We start from the raw sequence: 24,264 nt of genomic DNA, 5'->3' as shown, positions 1-24,264 counted from the left end.
CATCATGGTCGTCATCGTTGATGTTAGACCTACAATTTTCCTGAGCGGCTTCAGTCGTTGCCTGTCAACAAAGCGCTGCGAACGTGTCTGAAGAACCTGCTCCGCAAAATATCTCAATTTTTTTTCAAGTCAAACGCGAAATAATTTGATTTGAAGAATTTCCTTTAAGTGTTTCAAAGTGTTGTGGGCAAAGAAAGTGCTGGAAAAACAAACCAAATGCCCAAGCTTTTTTTTTTACCAATTAGCTTTTAAATATTCCAGAATCGAAAACCAAAAACATTAAGAATTGTGTTTCTTAAAACATTAAAAAGTGTTCTTTTTAAGACATAAAAAAGACACAAACTTCACAGAAACTCAATTTTCCCAAGGTAAATATTACTTTTGCTATATCTCTCCATAAATCTGTCTTAAAATGAACTCCCCCCGAAAACTGCTCTCAGTGCATAAACAAAAGAAATGGTTCCTTCTCCTGAGCCAGCGACAGTGAAAAAAAGGGAAAAAAGCTATGAAAAAAGTGTCAAATTTATGCGAAGCGGTAAAAGGCGACAGCCGGAAATTTATATGGCTTATGAGAGTTGAGTTGAGCTGAGCTGAAAGATGGAAACCTTTCCATCTGTCCCCAGCAGAAACCTCGAAGATTTTTTATTTGCCTTCTCAGATGCTTCATGGGAATGCCAGGCAAGGAAACGGAAGGAGAGGCTGGTACATCCAAATTGTGTTTCTGTTTTTTTTGTGGGTGTCAACTTGTTTGTTCTTGTAATTGTGTTAACATATTTTTTCTATGGATTCAATGGATTCTATGGCTCTTCGCCTCTTCCATTGGGCCTAATAAATTCAAGCATTCTCAGGGTTTTTACATCCGAAATAATGTTTGATAAGTTGTGGTAATCATAGGGGAGATGGAGGCTGAAATAAAACTTTGTAAAAATACAGAAATTCTGTGGAATGTTTTAAGTTATAGCTTGTAACTTTATTAAAGTACTCATTACACGATAAAAAGATCAGTTTGCGTAGAGATTTATTTTCGGTGGTTTTTTAGGTACATAATTTCCATGTATTAGACAGAAACAAAGGTCCGTCCTCTGCCCAAGGGAGTAAGTTATTCTTGTCAAGCATATTTATGAAAAACCCGAGATAAATGTACATTTAATGTACTTCTGTATTTGTGAATAAATATTTAATTTTTCAACATTTATGTTTGGTCTTTTATGCCTTCCCGGAAAAGTGTAAAATTATGGTCGAATGTCAGTTATCAAAGCGTTAACTATTATGGCAGGACATCAACCTTTATTACTCCGTGAGTTTATTATAGTAAAAAGTACACTGGTACTTTTGAGGGGCTCGTAAAAAATGTAAACAGCCTCCTAGATAGCCATTAAAAGAGCAGTTCCTCAAAGGTTAATGGAGTCAGATAATATCAATGAAATTTAAAGGGCAGCATAGCAGCCTAGGTAAAGAAAACGTTTAAGACATACTTCAAAGATCTGAAATAATAATTTAGAAAAATGAATAAATTAAACCAAACCAGAACTTAAATTATTCCCCTTCATTAGCACAAAATTTTAGTTTAACTGATTTGATATATCAAACGGTTACACGCTCTTCCTAGCTTTGGAAAAATTCTTATTAAATATTAAATCTTGTGTAATATTAAAGCATAAATGTTGCACAGTTGCACAGAGAAGAGAAGGAAACACGAGGCCTCAAAGTTGGGGCCAAGTGGCTTTGCTGCTTTTGTCGTCCCCAGAGAGGGGCAGAGCGTGGAGAGATTACATACAGAAAAGCATACCAGCATATAAATGTCATACAATCCAACTTAGTGCAGTGGGGTCCCATCAAGAGTTATAGAAAATAACACTGTGCGACAAAAAGAAAACTTTTGAGTGTACTTTGCACTCTTTATTGTATTAGGTTGTAGGCCTGGTTGTAGGCCTTCCTCATACTTGGATTTTGCAATATTTCACCAGAACTGCAGCGCGTATAGCCACAAATATCAAAAATTGTAAGACTGTTCACAGGTCTTGTGGTTTGTTTCTATACAATGGATATACCTGAAGATATAGCGAGCCAAAGTTTTTCTAAACTATATTTTTTTTCATTAATTTTGACATTTTTTTTAAATTTTCTTTTTATTCTATGGTCCTTTTCTTAGACGTTAGTTCTTTAGAGGTATTCATTCGCCAAAAAATAAGCTACTAAATATTAAAATTGTTCAAAGAATGTCAAAGGTACGAACTTTTTTGTAAATCAACACTAAGAAATGCCTATTTTGACACTTTGGAATTATGTATCCTTGCTGAAAAATATGAATTAATTAAGCAAAAGCATCGATAGCAATCGAAAGATTAGAGATTTGCTTATAGCCTGATCTTATGGTCTTGTAACGCACTGTACCCCATATGCGTTATGTAAGTGTGTGTAAGTGGCTAAGTGTGCTTTATGTGCTACCGAAATAGTTCGGAAGACTTCCGAATGCTGCAGGAGGAGTCCTGCCATATGTAGCTCCTGGTGAAGCAGGGGTTCACGGAATAAAATGCAGCATACTCGTCGTATACGTACTCCTTGGGGCACCCGACCGCAGTATTCCATTGTGAACCATTTTTGGAGGAGGCCGAGCTGCCGCCCCTCTGGTTCAACAATGGAGCAGGCAGAGAAACCTGAAGGACAAAGACAAAAAGTTAAATTAATAAACAGCCAAAGGGGGAGAGAGAGAGAACAGGAACAGAGAAAGATAAAGAGAGAGAGAGAGAGAAGAAGGGAATGTGCGAAATTGACTTAATTTCTGAGAAATAGTCCTTGCTTGGTGTTTGGCTAGAGTGACCACAAACTCAATGCAGATAATTAAATGTAATTACATAATGTGTTTGTATTCGGACAAGAGACCCTTCTGCCTTCTGCCTGCTACGTGTCCGTGTCCGTGTCCGTGTCCGTCTCCGGAGTGCGGTGTCGGCTGTCGGGTGTCGGGTGTGTGTGTTCCTGCACTGGCTTCTGCTTGTGTGAGTAATGACGTGCTTATTGCCACCGACAACAAATACGAGTAGCCCTACACGAATAGCCACAAACACCATCAGGCCCGAGCCAAAGGAAATTCATAGAAGACGGGTCCCGAATGCTCCAATGAGTAGGGCTATTGGGGTAACCTCTTGTTGGGAATTTCCTCTTCTAAATGAAAATATATTGCAAATATATTAGCACAGAAGTTTCGTGCATTTGATTAAATGCAATTCCATAAATGCACACTATTTTCATCAAATCTCAACTGCAATCATAAAGCAGTGATCGCCCACAAGACCCAGAGAAGCTCAGAGTGGAAAGTCAGAGGTTTTATCAGGAAATACAGCAGCAGGAGCAGGAGCGGGAGCACAGAATAAAAGTGTAATTAAATTGCAACAACTACATAGTACAACATGAGGGGTAAAGTACGAGTATCGTATCTCTTTCTGTGTCTGCATAAATATGTCTATATTGCGGCGTAGTGTGTGCTTCTGTTATTTGATAAGAGCTTATGATGATGACGCGTACGTTGGTCGGGGGTTTGGCCGGCTGTCCCACACACACACACACACACACACACCGCTTCCTGTTCCCTGCAGAGGAGTCAATAAAATGTAATTAAATCGACATTGTTATCAGCAGTACAAACACAAACACACGGAGAACACCACTAAAACAACGACAATATCTGTGTATTCTGTTCAGTAATTTCAATACAAAATAATACTGGGAGTGCACTAGACTTTCGCACTGTTAGATACCCATTAGATACTACTTTGCTTCCCCGAAACATTTTCCTACCTTTTCCGCCTGTAAGCAGGATGATTTTCGGTAGATTGCCAGATCGGAAACCCTATATGAAACCCTTCCGGAGATGACTGGCTGAGAGCGATTCAGAATCGTTTTCCTCTTCCTATTACATAGACATTGCGAAGCACAAGATACCCTTCCACTTTGTGGGTACCAAAAAAACCAAAAAACTTCCATCTAAGCGATACATTTGCTTGGGTTCATTGTCGAATTCGGGTGCTGTTGTTTTCGTTGGTGTAATTGTTGTTATCGTTGGCGGTGGTGTGAAACAATTGAGCTGAAATAACATTATCAACCCCTATCCCATATGTACACTCGTATGGGTGCTATGTGTGTATGGTGTGTGTGTGTGTGTGTGTGTGTGTTTGTGTGTGTGTGTTCGTGCGAGAGGGGCTGTGTGTTTTTTGTGGCTGCTGTTTAAATAAATAAAATTTGCAAATTTCTTTGTTGGCCTCTGACCGTTTTGGCCTTCTTGAACAACCAACCTCATGGCCTCAATTTTGGCAGCCGAAAGTGTGAGCAAAATATCAATTGAAAATTTAAATGGAATTTAATAGTTGAAAGCCCAGAGGGAGATAATCAAAATTGGTTTTACCTCAGGAATATGTAAATGGGAAATCCTTAAGTGCAATGCAATTCAAATTCAAACAATCGAAAATACCCAACAAAAAAACAAAAAAAAATTCAAATAAATTTCAATAAAAGGCCCTCTCTACGGAGCTCTTATAAATCTATTAAAAGTTTTGCCGTACCGCAAATAAAAAAAAAAAAGAGGAAAATTCTCTCGAGAAACTTTTCAACTTCAAAAAGGACTCGACAGCAGATAATGAGCTCAAAAATTGAGCTAAAATGCAAAATGGGAAAGTTTCCGGGGCAAAGCCGCAGCTAAAATCAAATTAATTTCTCAGTGGATTCGTCAATCGACGAAATACATTTGGGGGCCCAGAAAACTGGGCAAAAAAGTGTATCAAAATGTGAAAAGTTTGAGTGGGAATTTTCGGGAGGTTTTCAGCCCCGCAAATAGTTAGCCCAAAGGCAGTCCCCACCTTAGCACCCTTTGCGCTCTTTATCCAATTTTAATTCTCGACCTTTTAAGTTGTTTATCGCCACTTGACCTACTCATTTCCATGGCCAAGCCCATGCCCATGCCCGTGCACTTCCACTGCCACTCCATCTATTTGGTATCTCTTTCTGTGGCCTCTTCCTTTTTGATTTACAATTTTTTTCGGCGACTTGGGACCTTTGAAATTTATCAAGTGCTATCTCCTGGCCTTTTTCGCCGAACGCTTTTAATTGAAATGGCTGCCAAAGGTGGGACCACAAAAAAAGGTTAAATGAAACGTTAAGAGCTGGCAAAGATGGCCTAAATGAGATGAAATTAAATTAAAAGTTTTCATGAGCAGTGCAAATATTAACAGCAGGAGGAGCAGGAGCCAGAGCTGTGGCAGTAGCAGGTGAGAAATTGAATAATTGATACTTTTGCAAAGTGGCAACAGGAGGGGAGAGGTCCCAAAGGTGCATTGTAGGTGCTTATCCCTTTCAAGGGCCAACCCGAAGCTCTTTTAGTTCTTTCGTAATATTCTTCTCTGGTAAACCCAGAAGTGTAAATTGTAGCACTTTCAAAAGGAATATCAATTTCGAGTATATAGCTCCTGACACTCCTATACACATTCAGACCTCATGGCGTTGAGGGCTATTCAACCGTGATTCACATTATTCACTTGCCAAAGCATTATCTAGCCAAAGGTAGCCCTTGAATAATCCTTAAGCACCATGCTTGGCCTTTAATTTTGCTGCTGCCGTCAATTGGAAAGAGTGACGAGGACGAACCTCAATGAGTGAGCACTTCAATTACATTTCGCAATTACCCCGCACATGCACATACGTATGTATGTTGCCACATATATTGGTGGCAACCACAAACGTATCTACGTAAGTACGTACAGTGCCGAAATAAACCTCTTCGCTTTCTCTCGGAAAATATCATGAAAATATCCTCTTGACTGGGGTCTCTTTCTCGTTTTCAAGTCCACTTGCAGTGGGTCTCTGCTGCTATTGCTATTGCTTCTGCTGGTGCTGCTGCTGATGCTGCTGCTGGTGCGGCTGTCCATTGCATAATTCAGTTGAGTTCATCTTGTTCTGCATCTGCAGCCCCTCCCCCCTTTTGGGAAGGAAGGGCAACCGAAACCCCTGTCGCTCCCTCCCAGCAGGCAAATCATACAGATGGCAGCTCATCAGCGGTGGCTCAAGTTGGTCCGAGATACGAGCATGTGTTGGGCGGGACTCTTAGCGCTTACCTCCCGTTCATTCTCTGTTTCATTGCCAAGTGTCAAGCCTCTATAAATGCCTTGAGGTGCTTCCCCAGAATTTAATACTCTGCTGTCGTGTGCCCTTAAAAAACTGTCATAGTCCTTGCCAACATTAAAGGACCAAATGTGTGGCATTAGCCGTTTCACTGGCCCTGTCATTTCAATTAGGATTCCTAAAACATTTTGTTGGTTTAGTTTTTGCGGACACCAGCTGCCACGTCATTGTGTCATTGTGTCATGCCAGGCCATGCCTCATGCCTCATGGAAATTTCCCCGAATTTTCTGGCCACCCCCATCCCCCCAAACGAAACGTTTGGCTGTGTGCCTGAGTTATGCGTGGATCCGCCAAGAGGAGCTTATCATATGTACATATATAGATGTGATGCGAAAATATAGAAAATATAGAAAATCAGTGGCATCAACTTTATGGTAATCTATGAAAAAAAGAACTACTCAGGGGGCCTGTCGGTGAAATATTTTGTGCTTTTTAGCATAAATATACAATAAATAAGATTAGAATACCCCTTCAATCAATACTTTTCCCCCCAACGAGCATTTTCCAGTGAACTTATAGACTTTAACAGTAAATGGCCGAAAATTGTAATCGATGTTTACGAGGAAAGTGATTTACTTTGACACTTCGCCCGTGGGCGGGCGGGCGAGCGAGCGATCACTTCTGCCCATTCTGCCCCACCACCAGGGAGGGCCCATGAATGGTCCATTCAACCGATGGAAAACTTCAAAGTGCAACAAGTGCTTGGACGCAGAAAATTTATCGATGCCAGAACTTGCCCTCAGAGTGAATTACGACAAGTTTGGCCCCCGCCACAGAACAAACCCCAGGAGTAGCATCCTTCTGACTCTGGTCCACTCTTTTTTTTTATGGGGCACAAGCCCCGGCGAGAGTGGAGCGCCGAATGGAAGATAAATGTCTGCAAGTTGTCCGCGCTGCTGCCACACACATAGGTGGCACGGTGGCAAGGCATGGAGGTGCTCCGAGAGCGGACAAATACACGGCGCGGCGTCTCATGGCCATGAACATGGTCATGGATGGTAGTCAAGGCCGGGATATCCGAAGGGAGTGGCACTAAAATTTAATTGTGCAGTCGTGTGACTAATTGAAAAGTTTCAACTTGAATGACGAAAATAGGAAAAACTTCTCGGCCGAGAAAGGCCCTGAGAAATTGCTGATGAAAGTTGATTGTCTTGTTTGCTGTCTTGCAGCCAGAAGAAAACCATGGAGATAAGAACCATGGGAAAACAAGGAAAAACTATCGATTCCATTAAGTGATTTAGTAGGATTAATTATTCTTCAAATGTGGATGTGGATGTGGATGTGGATGTCGATGTGATTGGAGTAGTTCAAGTGCGCTTGAATGCTTGATAGCACTAATTGAAATTACGAAAAAGGAGGGAAGGAAGCATATCTGGAAGGTAGCTCAGGACTTTGGTAGCTCCTTGACTTTAACAGAAACTAACTGAAAAACTATTCCACTCCAGTGCATGGGACTCTTTCCATTACCAAACGATTGAATGGATAGGAAAAGGTTCTTTGGAACCGTAGATTGACGATCAATATTGCGCGGAAATACGGACATTATCCTTAATAGTATAACTTAGGTATATCTTCCTAGAAATCTATCAAGTTGAGTACTCTGAGTTTATGTATTTTAATCGTACAAATGATCACGTTGAGGTCCGTAGAACGTATTTGAGTGTCAATTTGAAAAGTTCTTCGTCGCATCAAGAGCGAAGGCAACCATTTCGCGTGTTTATGGCCTTCGACTTCGGAGTATTTATGGACTCTTGCTGGGCGGAACATCCGGCTCTTTGGCAAGTTTGTGGCTCAGTCATCATTTTTATGGGCTCATGTTTCACTTAGCCAAACATTTGGACGGTTTCTGGAGTCATAAATTTGGTTATCTGCTTCGTTAGGCTCGGTCATGTTCGGAAATACATATTTTGTGTGTGTTTTTCTGTGACAATTCCAATGATCTGCATATCTGGTTATAGTTTGTTCCCCCTGTTCCCCCTGCTCCCGCTGCTCCCCTGTTTTTTCCCCAATTCCATGTTCTTCCTTGGGCCGTTGTTTTTTTACGATGTCCGCCCTCCAGTTTTTGCCTGTTTATATGTTTTGTTGCGATACGATTTATGCGGACAGGACAGTGTCCGTTTATCGCACCATCACGTCCTGTTTCATGTTCTATTTTCCATTTTGCATGTCGATGTTCAAGGAGCGTGAGGAGTGGGCAGGCAGCGTGTCTATAAATTTATGTCAAACAATCCTTTGCTGTACATATTTTTACAGCAAGTCGATGGGTGTGATGGTGAAAAAGAAAGGACTGCGATGGTGGTAGGGATATGCCTTGACTCTATGTCACATTCCATTCCAATTTTATTGTGTACAAATAATATTTTTCTTTCCACTTTAATGCCTCTTTGCTACATTTTCCTATTTCCTTGACTCTATGAATTGAATTTCATTATTTGAATTTACCCTTAAACGCGGAAGGAATTCCATTCCACATATGCAGAGAACCAGAGAGCCAGAGAACCACAGAATTGTCCACCATGAAAGTGTGTCAGAGTATTCAATGCTTCGATGAACTTCAAATGAATACCTTCTTCCTTGTTTTAAGCTCGAAATTTTCTTCGTTTATTGTATGCCGAATGTAAAGTAATACATTTGCGATGCGATTTAAGCTGTCATTCCTATGCAAATTTCGGCATCTCATTTTCGTTTCTTTAAGAATAAATTGCGAGAACAAGGCCCTTAAAGTGGGAATTTATTTTAAATTACGAGCATTTCAGTGGTTTTGCCTCACGTTTGTTTGAGTGCTTTGCGGCACACACCGCACAGTGGCACAGTGTGCCAGTGCCCGCCATTAGTTCCGTGGCACAATTCCGCTCACGCACGAGCCATGGAGGCCATTAGGAGGAGGATGAATATGAAAATCAAGACCGAATCCCGCAAGCAAATAAGCCCCAAAGCAGTGGATGAGGGACCCAGTAAGCAGTCTGAGACCCAGGTCTAGGTCTGGGCTGGGCTGAGCTGGGCTGGGCTGGCTACCACCAAAGCTCTCTTGAAATGCAACACGCGCCTTTTTGCGGCAATCTCCAACACCCTCCCTCTTCCATCTCCTCCTTGGTAGCTCTGTCTTTGTCTAGACACTGATTTCAGTTGATTTTGCTGTTGCTCTTTTTGTTATACTCTCACTTCGTGGCTGAAATTAATTTATTGTCTAAATGCTAGAGGGGCGAGGGGATACGGCTAAAACGAGAGCCAGGCGCCTCTATGGGCGTGACACATTGTTGACGCCGACGTTAAATGTTGCTGAAAGCGCGCGTGGCTCATTTTCCCTCAATTTTCCCCCGCTATAGGAAATCTCATAGACAGCACCTAAAGGGAGCTGCTCCCCCCATCCCCATCCCCATCCCCATCCCCATCCCATACCAAAAACTGTTTATAATCGATAAACTCTAATGGGGGTTTTTCGGCGGCGGCGGCGACGACGGCAACGACGGCGACGGCGACACAAGGGGCATAAATCAAGTTATAGAGATAACAAAAAAATTCTTCGCTCACCTTCTGATACGCAACAGAGTTGCCATTTAATGGAGGGCAACAAAAAAAAAAGGCAGAAAAAAATAAAAACGAAAAATGTAATACAAAATTTACTTTTAAACGTTGATCACGACATTGTTCTTCTATTTGTATTTTTCGCAGCAACTTTGTAAAAGCAATGCGTATTTGGGGTATTTAATGTTGAGGAAAAAGCCCGAAAAGAAAATATAGCATAGTTATTGGCTGAAAGTCTCAGTGCTCCTCTATATCCTTAAGCTTGGATGCAAACTGATCGTAGAATAATGTATATTATTTCTGCAACAAATAACACGTCCTTAGCTTTGCCTGTCGAAGCCCTGGAATAGGTAATATTTTTGTGAATTATACGAAAACTCAACCAAAGGGTACTTGAAGGTTCGACTTCTGGAAATGAGTTATCGCTTTTCTCTCCAGCTTTGATACTATGAACTTCATAGTATTTGGGGTGAAGCTCTTTCGACTACCCACATACACATACACACACACACACACTCAAACACACACACTCAAACACACACACTCAAACACAGGCACACCCACACAGGACACCTGTAAAATCTGTATTCTGTGAAATGGATGCTCCAGGCGCGTGGCAAATGGCAACCTCTCAGCAATCCAAATAAAGACTCCTCCTCTTCCACCATGGAGTTGTACTTTTCTCTTAGTCTTCGACTCTGTTTCACTTTATTTTGGTTTTTTTCTGTTGTTGTTGTTGTTGCTTGTTTGCTAAACTGTCGCTTGTGTCTCTTTTGGTTTCGGTTTTGTCTTTTAGCTCTCTGCTGTGCTGCCTTTCATTCCTCGCCTCGCCTCGCCTCTCCTCGCCGCTCCTCTCTTGGTTTCTTAAATATAAATAATAAATTATATTTTTCAATATCCCTCTCTGGGGGCCACCCCAAACAGCTCCGAGACAGCTGCGTCATAGAATTTTCGTGGAATTTTTCACTTTAACTAAATTTAAAGGCAACACATTTTTGGGTAACATTTTGTGTCAGCCTCAGTCTCAGCCTCAGTCTCAGCCTCAGTCTCAGCCTCAGTGTCAGCCTCAACAAAGTGATGTATGAGGTCGGGTCGGGGTTGGGCCTATAAAATATATTCTGCTGTGGCCTGGCTAAGTAGAAGATTGATATTATTCCCTTTTCATTTTCACTGAGATTTGCATAACAGGGAGAGCCATTGTGGGGCGGGGCAGGGCGGGGCGCTGGCTCGAGATCGTCCTGCAAAATTGTCCCGATTCCTATTGGTCCTGATGGTCTCTATCCCGGACTCTATCCGCAGAGGCTTATTTATGCGCGCATGCCGGCGTTAAATTGGATAATGGAAATTGGATTCGAGCGGGAGTTTCGGCCTAAACGCAAACGCTCTTCGCTCCGGGCCACGCTCAAATGGAACTTTCTGTATGTGGCCAAGGCAGTGGCACTTGACTTGATTACGTGGCAGGCAAGGACATCGACGGGGACGAAGACGAAGACAGGGATGACACGTGTGGCAGAAGGCAGCAGGCAGCAGGCAACACAAACACAAACACCTGTTGAGATTAGAGAGACTAGACACGGGTACAGCAGGCCATCTGATACTCGTGCTCGGAAAAGTCGCCTTATTAATATTAATGAGCATATGGTTGGGGGCCAAAAAGTCTCAAGCGAGATGCGGACCCTGGCGGCAAACCTCATCGATGGCTGTGGCAACGTCATTTACGATGTGCGAAAATAAATATTTAATTATTTATAAATCATGACCTGGCCAAAGCGACAAAGCGACAAAGCGACAATGACGTTGCCACATACACATGCTGCCACATACGATATACCATCGAGCGTCGAGCGTCGACCATCAAGCATCGAGCGACGTGTCGAGAGGAAAACGTGAGCATGTCGCCACTGCACGGATGAGCACATAATTTATCCAGAATCGGGTCGAACCTACGGGCCAAAGTGTAAATACATAAATTATGGCAAACATATTTTGCCCGGCGTCCGGTGGGCGGAACACCTTTTTCGCCATCCCCTTAAAAGGAGAAATTAGAAAAAGAAACAATGTGGGCAGAGACCGTACAGGAAGTGACGCATTAATCGTGGGATCTGTAATAAATGTCCAGTCATGCTGGAAACATAACCTCATCAAGGGCTAACGAGAGGATAATTCGCATAATTAATGACTCTAAGATGTGCACGAAAGGGCTAAAAGAAATGCAACTTAGCTCAAAGAAGGGGCCCAGACCATGGCCCTGAAGGACACTTGGAATAATGTAAGCTAAGAGGCATTTAAAGTTTTAATCATTGAACAAAATAGAGCTTGAAAGATTGAGTTCATAATCACAGAAAAGCACCTCAATAGGCCCACTCAAAGGTAATGAATCAACATTCATTCGTTTAGGTAAAATAACCGAATAAGTACTATTCATCAAATAAATTTGGACTTAAACTCCGATTATTGATCGAATACAACTTTTAATCACATTCAGCCATGAAATTCAATCAAGTTAGAAGCTTACCCAAAGGGGAAAGGGGTACGGCGACGGGGACGGGTACTCGCATTAGCCAGCAGCCAATGCCAATCGGCCTGATTTGCTCATAACCAAATGGGAATATGATTTGGCTGCTGTGCTGTTGCTGGGGAAATGTGAAATGTGAGCTATGTATGTATTTTCGTGCATTTACCAATTAAATTGGTTGACATAAGCCGATTTTGCGTTTACATACTTTTCATGGGCTCACGGGCTCACGGGCTCATGGGTTGGGCTGCACAGCAGATCGAATATAATTTTTAATTAACCAAATGGCAATCCAGCGACTGCATTCAATAATCAGTGCATAGATATATTCATGAAATTAGGCAAGCAAACTTGGGGCAAAACAAATCAACTGAAAGGTGAAAGGTGAAACAGGGATCGAAGGAGGGAGCACCACCTATTCACGCGATTCTCGTGGAAGTGAAAATTTATGCCAGAGGAAAGATTGGAACAAAGCTGAAACGAGAGGAGGAAAAGGAGGAGGAGGAGGAGGGGGATGAGGATGAGGACAGAAACTCTATGCATGACAATGACTTTGGCCAATGAGTGTGAAAGATAGCAGTGCAAAGTTTGTGCTTGGCGTGTACTCAGGTGAACAAAGGCGCTGGGAACAAAAGGCAAAATTCAACGGAAAAACAACCATTCCATAAAAATTCGTTAGGTTCTTCAATTCAGTTGGTGTTTAATTTAACAAAATTTCCCAAAGAAAGTGCCCTAAAATTCATTTCAATATTCCAATATGAATATCTATGTTTAAGTTTTTGTATTGCAAAGCTAACCATCTTTCCTCGTTACCGTCGAGCAGTGGCAATTATAGTTTCATTAGTCAGCCAGGCATAAAGCCATCTTTTCCTCTTCTTCTCTCTCGATTTCGCTGGCAACCCGAAGCACATGTCTTCTGCTCCAACGGCCAGATCGGTAGTCGGTAGTCGGTAGTCAAGCGTTTTATGGCCTTCGATTGTCATTTTGGGAGGTAGAGCAGAGCCAAATATGTATGAGTTGCCGTCGTCTCGTCATCGTCAATGGCAACATGGTTGAGCAACTGATTGCCAGCGCTAGCCTTGTCTGTCCAGGCCCGAAGCCGAACAACAGTGGAGCGGATAAAACTGGTATTGGCACTGAACGCCATTTGGCTGGCAGGCCCGAGACAGCGACTGGTCCTGGCATAATTATCGGGATATCTGTCTGACTAATCAAGGTGTATGCCGTACAAAGGTTAGCGGATTGCTGGCAATCATGATGGGGGCTGCCGTATGAGTAAGTGCGCCCCCTTGTTCCTAATTGAGTGTGGGCTATGGATGGGGGGGGGGCTCAAGCTTAAATCCGATCTGGACAGAGGTCGTTAGGAACAGCTGCTGTTGCTGTCGCTGTTGCTGTTGCTTGGAGTCATAAATTTGGTGGCAATTCATGCAGTTTATCTAACTGGGATTACGCCAATTAATTAATCAGAGGAAATTCCATCTGCGTGTGGTCGCTATGGAGGAGTAAAGTGCCCGCCGACCCACACGCCACTTCCGCCATGACCTACCAAGACTTCCTTCCACTTGGCCTTGGCATGTCCTCGGCAAATAAGTTTTGTCGGTTATGGCCGCCCCAAAAACTTGACTTCACTTCTTATTGGCTGCGTCGCTGTCTGCGGAGGTTTCTGCCTGGCTGCGGACCGAGAAGTTTACGGCTTTCGTCGGGTTGTTTAGTATAGTGTGTCTTAAGGCTTGCTTCTGGGTTCAAACTTTTGCGCTGCCCTCCCGCTCTTGCTGGCATATCCCGCCTAGAGGTGAGGTACCGCCGGAACTATTGAAGGTGTCGCTGGATGTTGCCCAGTAAAAGGGACACCTGAAAGCGTTTCGAATCCATTTTCCTTTTAAATGCTGCACAAAGTACTCGAGGGGGGGACCACATTGCACGCTTACCGATGGCAGGTACAAAAGTGCTCGTACCTATTGTCGATGTAAAAATCTCATAAATAATAGTATTGTCTGCTCCGATATTTAAGGCCATATTGTGTAATTTATTGAGCTCTTTTAGTCCACGTCTTGAAGAAATGTTTCTCAGTGATATTTGACATAGCATTTAGCTCGTTGGCATTTCCTGGCACTGGCAGCCAATATCCATGATGGGATTGCGTTGAGTTTGAAATTCATTTTAATTATTTTTCATTTCTGCTCTTGGCACAGCAAATAGATTGGGTCTATGTACATATGCTGTACGAGTACTGAGCTCTGCCCCCTCTGCCCCTCTTCGTCTTTCAGCTTTGTTATTGCCAAGTTAATTGCTTGTTGTTGCTGCTAATATTGTTATCGTTGTTGTGTTTCTCTTATTCCCTGTTGCCTGCTCTCTTTCTTTTCTGCTTTCCTTTGCCTTGCCGTTCTCCGGTTGCCATTCATTTTTCACTCGCCAGATAGAAAATCATTTGTTTTTTGCGCTCGCGAGCAGAAAAGATGGCAAACACAAGCAAACGGGCAAAAATTTCATATAGTTGATTGCATTGTCTGCTGGGAAGACAATGCCTGGGACAATGAGGTTCCGAGCCGCTACAGGCCACTCCCCAGAGACGGAACGTTGGAGAAGAGAGCCCTTTCTTTTACTCATCTCCCTTCTCGATGATCTACTGTATCGAGGGCGCACTGTGGCTGCATGAAATAGTGATACCCTCCGCTCAATATTGTCGGTAAATAATGCGCTTGCTTGTTAGGAGCAGCTGCTGACAGGCAGCCAGGCAGGCAGGCCATATCCCTGGCTAATAATATGGGGATCACCATCACCCAGCTCTGGCCACTAATCAATCTCGCATTTCTCTATTCTACTATTGCAGCAGCAGCAGCATCAGCCACCAACAGGAACTGGAATAGGAACAGGAACAGGACCATGTGACAACGGGTGGCACTCATAAAGTATGGAAAACATATCAAAACATTTGCGATTCAGCTGGTTCAGGCTTCCACTAATAGGCTGACGACCAGCAGCAGCAGCAGGGATAGGAAATTACCAGGCTAGGAGTCCTTGGTGGAGGAGTGTACGGGCACAGGCACAAAAGCCAACATGAAAGGACATTCGAAACCGAATGGGGCAGCTGCTGACCGCAGTGGCCGCCGCATCGTGGACAGCGACAACAGCCATGTCCAGGGCCCAAACCAAGACCATGGCAGGGCCATTCTGTTATTTGTGCTGACAGCGCTGACACTAACGAGCTTAATAACGCCCACAGAGCAGTTGACAGTGGCGCCAAATGGAACCACACAGCAGCAACAGCAGCAACAGCAGCAGCAGCAGCAGCTGCAACTGCAACAACAACAGCAGCAACAGCAACAGAAACAGAAACAGCAGCAACATCAGCAGCAACAACTGCAACAACTAGAGCAGCAATTGCAACTGGAGCTAGACTACAAGCACATGAATGGCAATCTGGTGGCAGCAGTTGACTTCAATGGAACACTTGCCTTTGGACGGCCGCCGCCGCCCCACCAGTACCGCAATGGGAGCGGACTTTATGCGGGCGCCGACTGCAGCAAAAGCAGCAACCACAGTAGCAGCAACTTCATCCTGAAGCTCATCGCGATGATCCTGTACGCAATGGTGTGCATCGTCGGTCTCTTCGGCAACACCCTCGTAATCTACGTGGTGATGCGGTTCTCCAAGATGCAGACGGTGACCAACATCTACATTTTGAATCTGGCGATAGCCGACGAGTTCTTCCTGATCGGCATTCCCTTCCTTATCTACACGATGCAGGTGGGCAACTGGTCCTTCGGGGACTACATGTGCAAGGCGTACATGGTGAGCAGCTCCATCACATCGTTCACCTCCTCGATCTTCCTGCTGATCATGTCCGCGGACCGGTATATAGCTGTCTGCCATCCGATATCGTCGCCCCGCTACCGCACCCCGTTCGTGTCGAAGCTCGTGTCGGCCTTCGCCTGGATGACCTCCGTGCTGCTGATGCTGCCGGTGATTCTGTTCGCCAGCACCGTGCCAGCGGAGAACGGACTGCTGACCTGCAACATCGAGTGGCCCGACACCCAGAACCTGGACTCGGACTCCACATTCATACTGTACTCCCTGGTGCTGGGCTTCGCCACGCCGCTGACCTTCATCCTGGTCTTCTACTGCCTGGTCATTCGGAAGCTGCACACGGTGGGGCCCAAGCACAAGTCAAAGGAGAAGAAGCGCTCCCACAGGAAGGTCACCAAGCTGGTGCTGACCGTCATAACCGTGTACATCATGTGCTGGCTGCCCCACTGGATCTCGCAGGTGGCCCTAATCAACTCGGTCCCGAATCCGTGCGGTGCCTCCCGACTGGAGCTGGCAGTCTTCCTGGTCTGCGGCTGTCTCAGCTACTCGAACTCGGCGATGAATCCCATTCTCTACGCCTTCCTCAGCGACAACTTCAAGAAGAGTTTCATGAAGGCCTGCACTTGTGCGGCCCGCAAGGACGTCAACGCCCAGCTCCAGCTGGAGAACAGCTTCTTCCCGAAGTTCGGCAAGGGCCGGCAGTCGGAGCGGCTCATCGGTGGCGGCAACAAGGGGGCCAAAACCGGTGGCACGGCCAAGAAGCGGGCTGCTCTGGCTGCAGCGAGAAACAACAATGCCCCGATGGCCACCACCACAACGACCACGACAACGACCGGAACGGACACCGTGACCTCTGTGCAGCCAGCAGTTCATAATGTTCCTGCCGAGCTACTAGCGCCATCCGGCAGCTGCAGCACCAGCGGCAATCCTGCCACTCTCCTGGTGGTCAATGCCGAGACCAACAACTGTAAGCCGCCCGTGCTGCACACGGACTTATAAGAGCGGGCCCAGGCCCAGGCTATGCCGCTGGAGACGGTTGTGCTTATAGCCAGAAGATGAGGGCACGCCGACATCGGAGTGGGAGTGGGAGTGGGAGTGCGAGTGGGAGTGGGAGTGGAGCTGGAGCTCGATCGACAGCTGACAATGCAGTCGGAGTTCCTGCTTTAGGCTAAGCGTTCGTTCTCTCGATGGATATTGATATTTTATATTGAAAAAGCAAAGCGATGCGAAAGCGATGTTGAGACCTCGTTCGATCGCAAATGATAATGCCAGAGAATCCTGTAGGTACATAGAGAATTCTTAATGCCCATCAAAAGGAATCGATGAAACATTTATGACAGATTCTCAGTCAGAAATAGTGTCAAAACTAAAGTATTCATCATAACAGTGTTTCAGATCGGAGGATATATCAAACGTAAATCACAGTCGCAGTCGCCGTCGCCGTCGCATCAGTTTGCCAATCAGATAAGTTTTGCATAAGTGTGGATACTTTTAATGTCGTTTTCCCATTTAGATACTCTGCTAGAATAAGGTTGAAAATCTCTACAAATAAGCTGAGTAGTGAAGAGCGTCAAACAAAGCAAATAGTGGAACATAACCAGTTTCGAGTGTTAGTTCAGTAAGCCAAAGATTTGATCTTAGATTTCAAGGAAAGACTTTGAAATACACAAGGAATAACTCAGAAAAAAAGGCGCCATTAACAAGCCAAAACAAACCCAAAGAGAACCCAAAGAATTCCAGAAAGGCAAATAATTCCATTGGAAATAAAACGAACAAAGTATTCTCTGAAACAAGAAACAAGAAACAAGAAATAAAATAATAAATACCGAAAAAAGTCCTTTTTCAATTCGAATTAAATTGTAATGTGATTGTAAAATAAAACAATAACAAAAACAAAAACGAAAAGGGAAATGGTAAAGGGTAAAAGGTAATGGAAAAGGGGGAAATGTGAAGCGAACAATGTGAAAAATTTGCATTACAATTCATGACGATAATCTCTAATGAAGCCTAATTAACCGAGTGCATTTTAATTAACATTGGAACTAAATGTTTTTTTAGCGGCTGCTGGAATTGACTCAACGGCGCTTTCAATAATCGACTTAAATGAATATTAAATGAATACATAAATAAAAAAAAACAATAGCTACAATAAATATGGAATCAGTCGAATAGCCTCTCAATAGATTCCCCCAAAAAATGTTTGTCTTTCTTGAATGTTTTCAAAAAACGTAAAATAAAAAAACCTATGCCAGAATTGATCATTGACTTGGATATTGTACCCATAGCTGAAATAATCTTTGGGCATTGTTGAGAGAATGTTTCCCCCCTCCCCCAATGTACACGAGTATTTGTACTTTTGAAAATACAAAAAAAAAGAACCTAGGCTAATCAGTGTTTACTATAAATTATGATACATACATACCTACCTTTATTAAATGTCCACAAAAAAGCTACAGGTAAAAAAATGTAAAAAAAAAGATACATCTACATATATGTATGTATGGTAAATTTTTTCAATTTTAAGTGTAACTTAATTGAAGTCAAACAAATGTTGTTAAAAATACATTAGGTGGACTTTGAGTGCTTCAAAAAATGATCAAATAAAAATAAACATAATTTTAAATGAATTCTCGCAACTCATAAACTTTTTTGTGTACCATTCAATCGATTTTTACTTCCATGTGAAATGATTTTGTTTATTTGGATTTGATTTAAGTTTCCACTTAGAATCCATCAATGCCTTGCCATAGCTTTGCGCTGGCTGTCCTGCTGGCCTGGTCATGTGTCTGGCAGAACGAGTTAGAAGTGAGAAGGATTCCCATTCAGGATCCGTAAACAACAGGAAAAACAAGAAAACACTTTTTATGCTTCGGCATCCACAGGATGTCTAGGACCGCAGTGGGGCTTGCATGGAAAATGCAAGGGAAAAACTGAGGAACATCTAATGAAAGCTTAACACAAACTGCAACAATATTAAAGGAAAGGGAAAACTGCCAAGAAATGACAGTTTCAGACAGTAAGGGAGGCTATGGCTATGGCTATTACCCCGAGGACAATGACATTCTGGACAGATTGTAAATCCAGTTGACCAACCAAATTGAGAAAATGTTAAGAACACCCAAAAACAAAAACAGAGACAGAGAGAGAGAGAGAGAGAGAGAGAGAGACAAAGAAGTGTTAGAGTAGTTTGTCCTACTCGATTTCATTCGCACTTAACGAATGTAGTGTGCGGGGCATATTGATTATGGTCATCGCTCCTGCATGCTGATGCACTTCGCCATATGCCAGGGAACTTTGAGAGTTTTAATAGGAAACTGCGGACGAGGACGGGGACTGACGGATGCAGTTCCCCCGCCACGACGTACATCCCAACCCTCCATCTCCATCAAGTTGAAGTTTAAGGTCAGGGTAGAGCAGAGCAGAGCAGAGAAGGCACTTAGAAGTCCGTGTACGTGTGCAAGATGGGGCAGGCCAGGCCAGGCCAGGCCAGGCGGACAACTTATAGCCATATTGATGGAAAAAACTCAGCTGTCAGTTGAATTATGAATTCGGTTCGAGGCAAGGCTGCCGCCCCCTGCACCCTGCCCCTTCTGTTTTCCAGCGCTCTCTGGAAATTTTCAAAGTCAAACGAGGAACAGATATACGAGTATACGAATATGTGTCTGAGCGGGCCGACTTCAAAGCGCTGCCCCAACAGTTTGTGAATATTTTGACCTAATTTATTTCTGGCTATACGAGAAATCAAATTAATGCTTCGCACTTCATAAATCGGCCAATGAAAATGAACAGATAAAAAGGCGCCCGCCCAGCCACATTTCGTTCAGCAACGGGTTTCTTTCAAAGCTAAAAATACATTCGAGTCGCTTTATAAATACATTAGCACCTCAATACGACGGATAATGATGCTGCTGGCCAAATAGAAATACACAAAAAGAAAATTTAGCCAAAGATTAAGCCAGATTGGACGAGACTCTACAGCTGTTCAAATAATATATTTGGAAGGTTAAATGGATTAAATGAGCAATTAAAAAGTTGCACGCTTATTTGCCACAAATCGGAGTCTTGGTTAGGAAACTTTCTTGAGGAAATGAAAAACGAGGACGTCCGATAGTGGACATGACTGTGACTCATACTTGATGAAGTAGATGTTGAGTCTTTATTTTACCATTATCAATACTCTTAGTTAGGTCATTCGTCTAGAATCGAGTCGTTGTATTCAGCTGTGCTGACTGTGTGTGTATATTGATAATATTTGACGCTATCCGTGTGACCTTATAGCGACGCAAATCAATTCAAACAGATAAGAACTGAACGAGATTTACACAGAAAAGTCATCTTTGCATTCATTTCGCTCGATTGGCGATCAGTTTGTTTTAAATCTTCCCACCAGCCCCACGTTTCTCGCGAACGATGAAAGTTATTCCAGCTATTCTGCTTCTGGCAGGATTTTGTGTCGCACAACCGTACGAATCCAACACAATTGAACGGAATTCCGTCGACTATTGTGGGCCAGAGTGCTTTGAGAAGCTGAAGCCCCTGCTCGACCATGCAGTAGATATGAAGCACCGTGGCGAAGAATATGGTGCACAGATCGCGAACGTAAACCAACAAATAGTGGAGCTTCGCCGTATAGTGGATTCTCTGAGCAAAGACATCGAAGAGCTTAGGAACGACCACCCAATTGGAAGAGATTCCACTACCACTACTACCACCACTCCCACAACAGCCACGAATGCTTCACTGCCCACCAAGTGTGCAACCTATGAGGAGTCCGGAATTCATCAAATTCAAGTACCCGGCACGGATCCGTTCCTGGTGTACTGCGAAATGGAGCAGATGGATGAACCAGCCTGGGTAGTCGTATTGAGACGCACCAATGGAGACCAGCTGGACTTTCACAGGAACTGGGAGAGCTATCGCAATGGCTTCGGGGACCTGTCCGGCGATCACTTCTTGGGCCTCGAGAAGCTGTACAGTCTTACAAGGTCCGTGCCCTACGAGCTGCTCATAAAGCTCAAGGATTTCAACGGCAACGAGCGATATGCTCTCTACAGTAATATAAGGATTGGAAATGAGCAAGAGAAATATAAGCTCAAAACCTTGGGTGGCTACTCAGGAGATGCCGGGCAGGCAATGGGCTACCATATAGGCAATGAGTTTACAACCTTCGATATGGACAACGATGGATGGAGCGAAGGGAACTGTGCCGATTTCTATCAGGGAGCCTGGTGGTATGGCTGGGACGCCAATAGGTGAGGGTGCTCACACCTGAATCTCCATTGCATATAGCTCGATCATTTTCATTTCATTCTCAGCAATCTGATGGGTCAATACTACCGTTACGAAAGAAACGACAGAACCAGCATCTGGTGGTACACCTGGAAGGGCTATGCTGCGCTGAAATCAGTCGAAATGATGATTCGTCCATCGTACACTTTGATGCTCGACTAAAAAAGCGCTGTGAGGGGATTCTACAAAAAATTCCAACATTTTTGAAAGAAACGAGCAAATATACGTAGTTGGTTGGTTGGGCGTTGAACAACTTTGCGCAATCCATAATTTTTCCCATTGACACTTGCAGTTTTTGAAGTGGTTGGGTGGGGGGGACAGGGCCAGGGAAGTCCAACCCGTTCACCCTTTGCGAAATACAGCAGCAGCCAAGGAAGTGGCGCAAATTTCGCCACCAAATTGAAAAGTTCTTGAGCATTCCGTGCCACTTCCTCCATTGATGGTGGCTGTGGCTTTCGGTTTATACGTACTCGTATTTTATGATTTTTCCTTTTTACCACGATTCCGATTCTCGGCTGGGCAAATTGAAAGTTTTTCGCCAACAATTTTTGTTTTGCGGCCACTCGAGCGTTTGGCATTTCTGCATGCGGAACTATAAACTATTTCCATAGAGCTCTTACCGCTGCCTCCTGTTCCTGCTCCGGCTCCTGCTCGTGGCTATAGCAATAGCAAATTGCTCAAAAGTCCAAAGTCGTTGAGTCGGACAATAAATTTGTAAGGAGTTGTTCCTCTAGTTTACTCGCTGTAATTGGGGCACAACAAGCGGTTTCCTTCCGAATCTTTGGCTTCGATTAAAGGCCAGAACGTAGCCGATTTCAGTGGCTTTCAGAAACGAATTTGATAAGCCATTGGAGGGGTTAAAGCCGCTTAACATTAGGAAAGGAGATGGGGCCACCGAGTGATTGATGATTCAGTCAGCACACAAGAAAGTATTGACAGCGATGGATACAAAATACATTGTGGATAAAGGGAAGATATTTAAGATGGTTTTTGGATGCTCTTTTGTGGGGACTTCAAGAGATGTGGGTGCCCAAAGCAATCTGCTGCCATCACACAGTGTTATATATTATAATCTTGGATTGAGCTGAAGTATTCTAGCGTCACACCCTAGTGAGTTTACCCCTCATTGAAAGCATGTTTTTGGAACCCGTACCGAAACACGACAAACACGCAGCGGGCATAAAAGTCAAACTCGAATCGATCAACATTTTTGTAGCATTTTTCACAGATGATGGTGATGATGATGATGAGGAGCCCCCCATGGTTACCATGGTTAGGCAGCTTCCGAAAACAGCGCCACATGCCGTGGAATAAGCTTCCTAATTCTGGACTCTTTGGCCATAAAAACGCTTGAAATATGCTGCTCTCATATACATATTGGATATATGGATGGAGGCGCTATGGTGCTATATGACCTGCTTTTGGGCGTGTCATTCACATGAGAATGAGACGGAAACACAAAACGTCCCGGACGTCCAAGGTCGAGTAAATAACTAGCCAGTGGGTAGCCACCACTGTCTCCAGTCTCAGCTCTCATCCCAGTGGCTGGAACTGGTCCGGTCTCGGGCTGGCCATCAATTATATCAAGTGGGAGCCACAGCCGCTGGCTGCTGGCTGTTGTCCGGTACAAATTGAAGGCGTAAATTAGCCCCCACCCCGGCAAGTGTCAGAGGACCTCAGCTCGAGTGGTAGCCACTCCTCAGGACCGCTCTCTCTCTCTCTCTCTCTCTCTCACCGTGGGTGTCAATTGTGCTTATTGAAAAATATGGCACGCTGCAGGGACTAGTAATAGGCTTTAAAGACACCCAGCACGGGGCCTCTTTAAGTTGGCCAATTTCCGTCAAGGCTAAGCCGTAAAAGCCAACCCGCTATCCAGAAATCGCTTCTCGTCTCGAATTTCAACGCATCCTAAGATAGCATCTTAATTACCCATCCACACACGACCAACCACCCACCCACAGCCACATCAACACACAGACACACAGTGAGAGGCGCAGTGAGAGGCACAGGAGAAGGAAGAGACTGGAAGGAATGTCAATGACCTGGTCGGGATAACTCGGCAATGGTCAGCTCCACAATATTACCAACGCAAACTGCTGTGGGCGCTCACTTTTGGTTTTTGTACGCAGGCCACCCATCAATGGGTATGTATGCTAGATGAGGGGTATTTCATCTTCATGGAGTGGTATGTAACCTACATATTTCTCAGTCGATTCGAAGGATTACTTGATGTTTTCTGTCGTGGAATCTACAATTTTGAGATGCATATCTCTTTACGGAGTTTATTTTCGATCTTTAGGGTATAACTGATTCGTTTCACAGTTGGCCTGCCCCAATCCTGTTTCTTTTTCGTTCTTTGCTTTTTTAAGGCGACAAAACAATAACAATTTCCTGTTAACGTAAACTTTTTGGGCTCACACTTCCGCTTCCTCTCGGACATTGTTGCCGTTACCCGAAGCAGCAGGGGCACATTAATTACACAAAGCACACACCAGGAGGGAAATACAGAGAGAGATAGAGACAGAGAAAAGGGAAAGACTCACCTGAAAATGAACCAGGACAAACCTGGGCAAACATTTGTGGACATTAGTCGCCTACATTTGGGCTCAGCCGCAGCAGGGTGTCCGGTACTTCGTCCATTCCCATCCCCTTCCTATCCGGGCCCTCCCCTCCACTCAACGGAGTGTAATTTGAGTTTGTGGCTCTTGCCCCGCTTTTATTTATGTTTATTCTGTGCGGCCATAGTTATTTATGCCTCCTCATCTGCTCCATTCCTCTCGGCTTTCTCTGGTATTCTTTCTTTTGGCACCCTTGGGCTATTTTTCCTTCATTTTTTCTGAGGACTGACGAGCATTTCATTTGCTGGCCATAATGGTGCGTTAAGGGCCTTGGTCAGGGACCACGAAGATTTGTCAACATTTTGCAACGGTTTCTGAAAAAAGCGGCACGTGTTTCCCTCT

General features: G+C 44.0%; 2 protein-coding genes across 2 annotated transcripts; both read left to right on the top strand.

Moving 5' to 3' along the window:
• On the top strand, positions 1–18,642 carry AstC-R2 (Allatostatin C receptor 2). Its single transcript, XM_033382811.1, has 2 exons — positions 1–368; positions 15,039–18,642. The coding sequence occupies exon 2, from the start codon at positions 15,266–15,268 to the stop codon at positions 17,012–17,014; it is 1,749 nt and encodes a 582-aa protein (XP_033238702.1). The 5' UTR covers positions 1–368; positions 15,039–15,265; the 3' UTR covers positions 17,015–18,642.
• A 1,736-nt stretch (positions 18,643–20,378) lies between these two features.
• On the top strand, positions 20,379–21,587 carry LOC6900816 (angiopoietin-related protein 1-like). The gene is made up of 2 exons (XM_002135139.3): positions 20,379–21,267; positions 21,331–21,587. Exons 1-2 carry the CDS (start codon positions 20,426–20,428, stop codon positions 21,464–21,466), a joined length of 978 nt encoding a protein of 325 aa, XP_002135175.3. The 5' UTR covers positions 20,379–20,425; the 3' UTR covers positions 21,467–21,587.
• Positions 21,588–24,264: the final 2,677 nt, after the last annotated feature.

This window comes from Drosophila pseudoobscura, chromosome X (assembly GCF_009870125.1).
Source record: "Drosophila pseudoobscura strain MV-25-SWS-2005 chromosome X, UCI_Dpse_MV25, whole genome shotgun sequence".
Classification (NCBI taxonomy): Eukaryota; Metazoa; Arthropoda; class Insecta; order Diptera; family Drosophilidae; genus Drosophila; species Drosophila pseudoobscura.
Note: the sequence above shows the minus strand (reverse complement) of the source record. Positions and strands in the feature narration are given on the sequence as shown.

Bases quoted from the DNA above. Each gene is read 5' to 3' on its own strand.
- LOC6900816 (XM_002135139.3), top strand. From the start codon at position 20,426: ATGAAAGTTATTCCAGCTATTCTGCTTCTGGCAGGATTTTGTGTCGCA. The intron at 21,268-21,330 runs GTGAGGGTGCTC...TTTCATTCTCAG, and splicing joins TATGGCTGGGACGCCAATAG to CAATCTGATGGGTCAATACT.
- AstC-R2 (XM_033382811.1), top strand. From the start codon at position 15,266: ATGAAAGGACATTCGAAACCGAATGGGGCAGCTGCTGACCGCAGTGGC.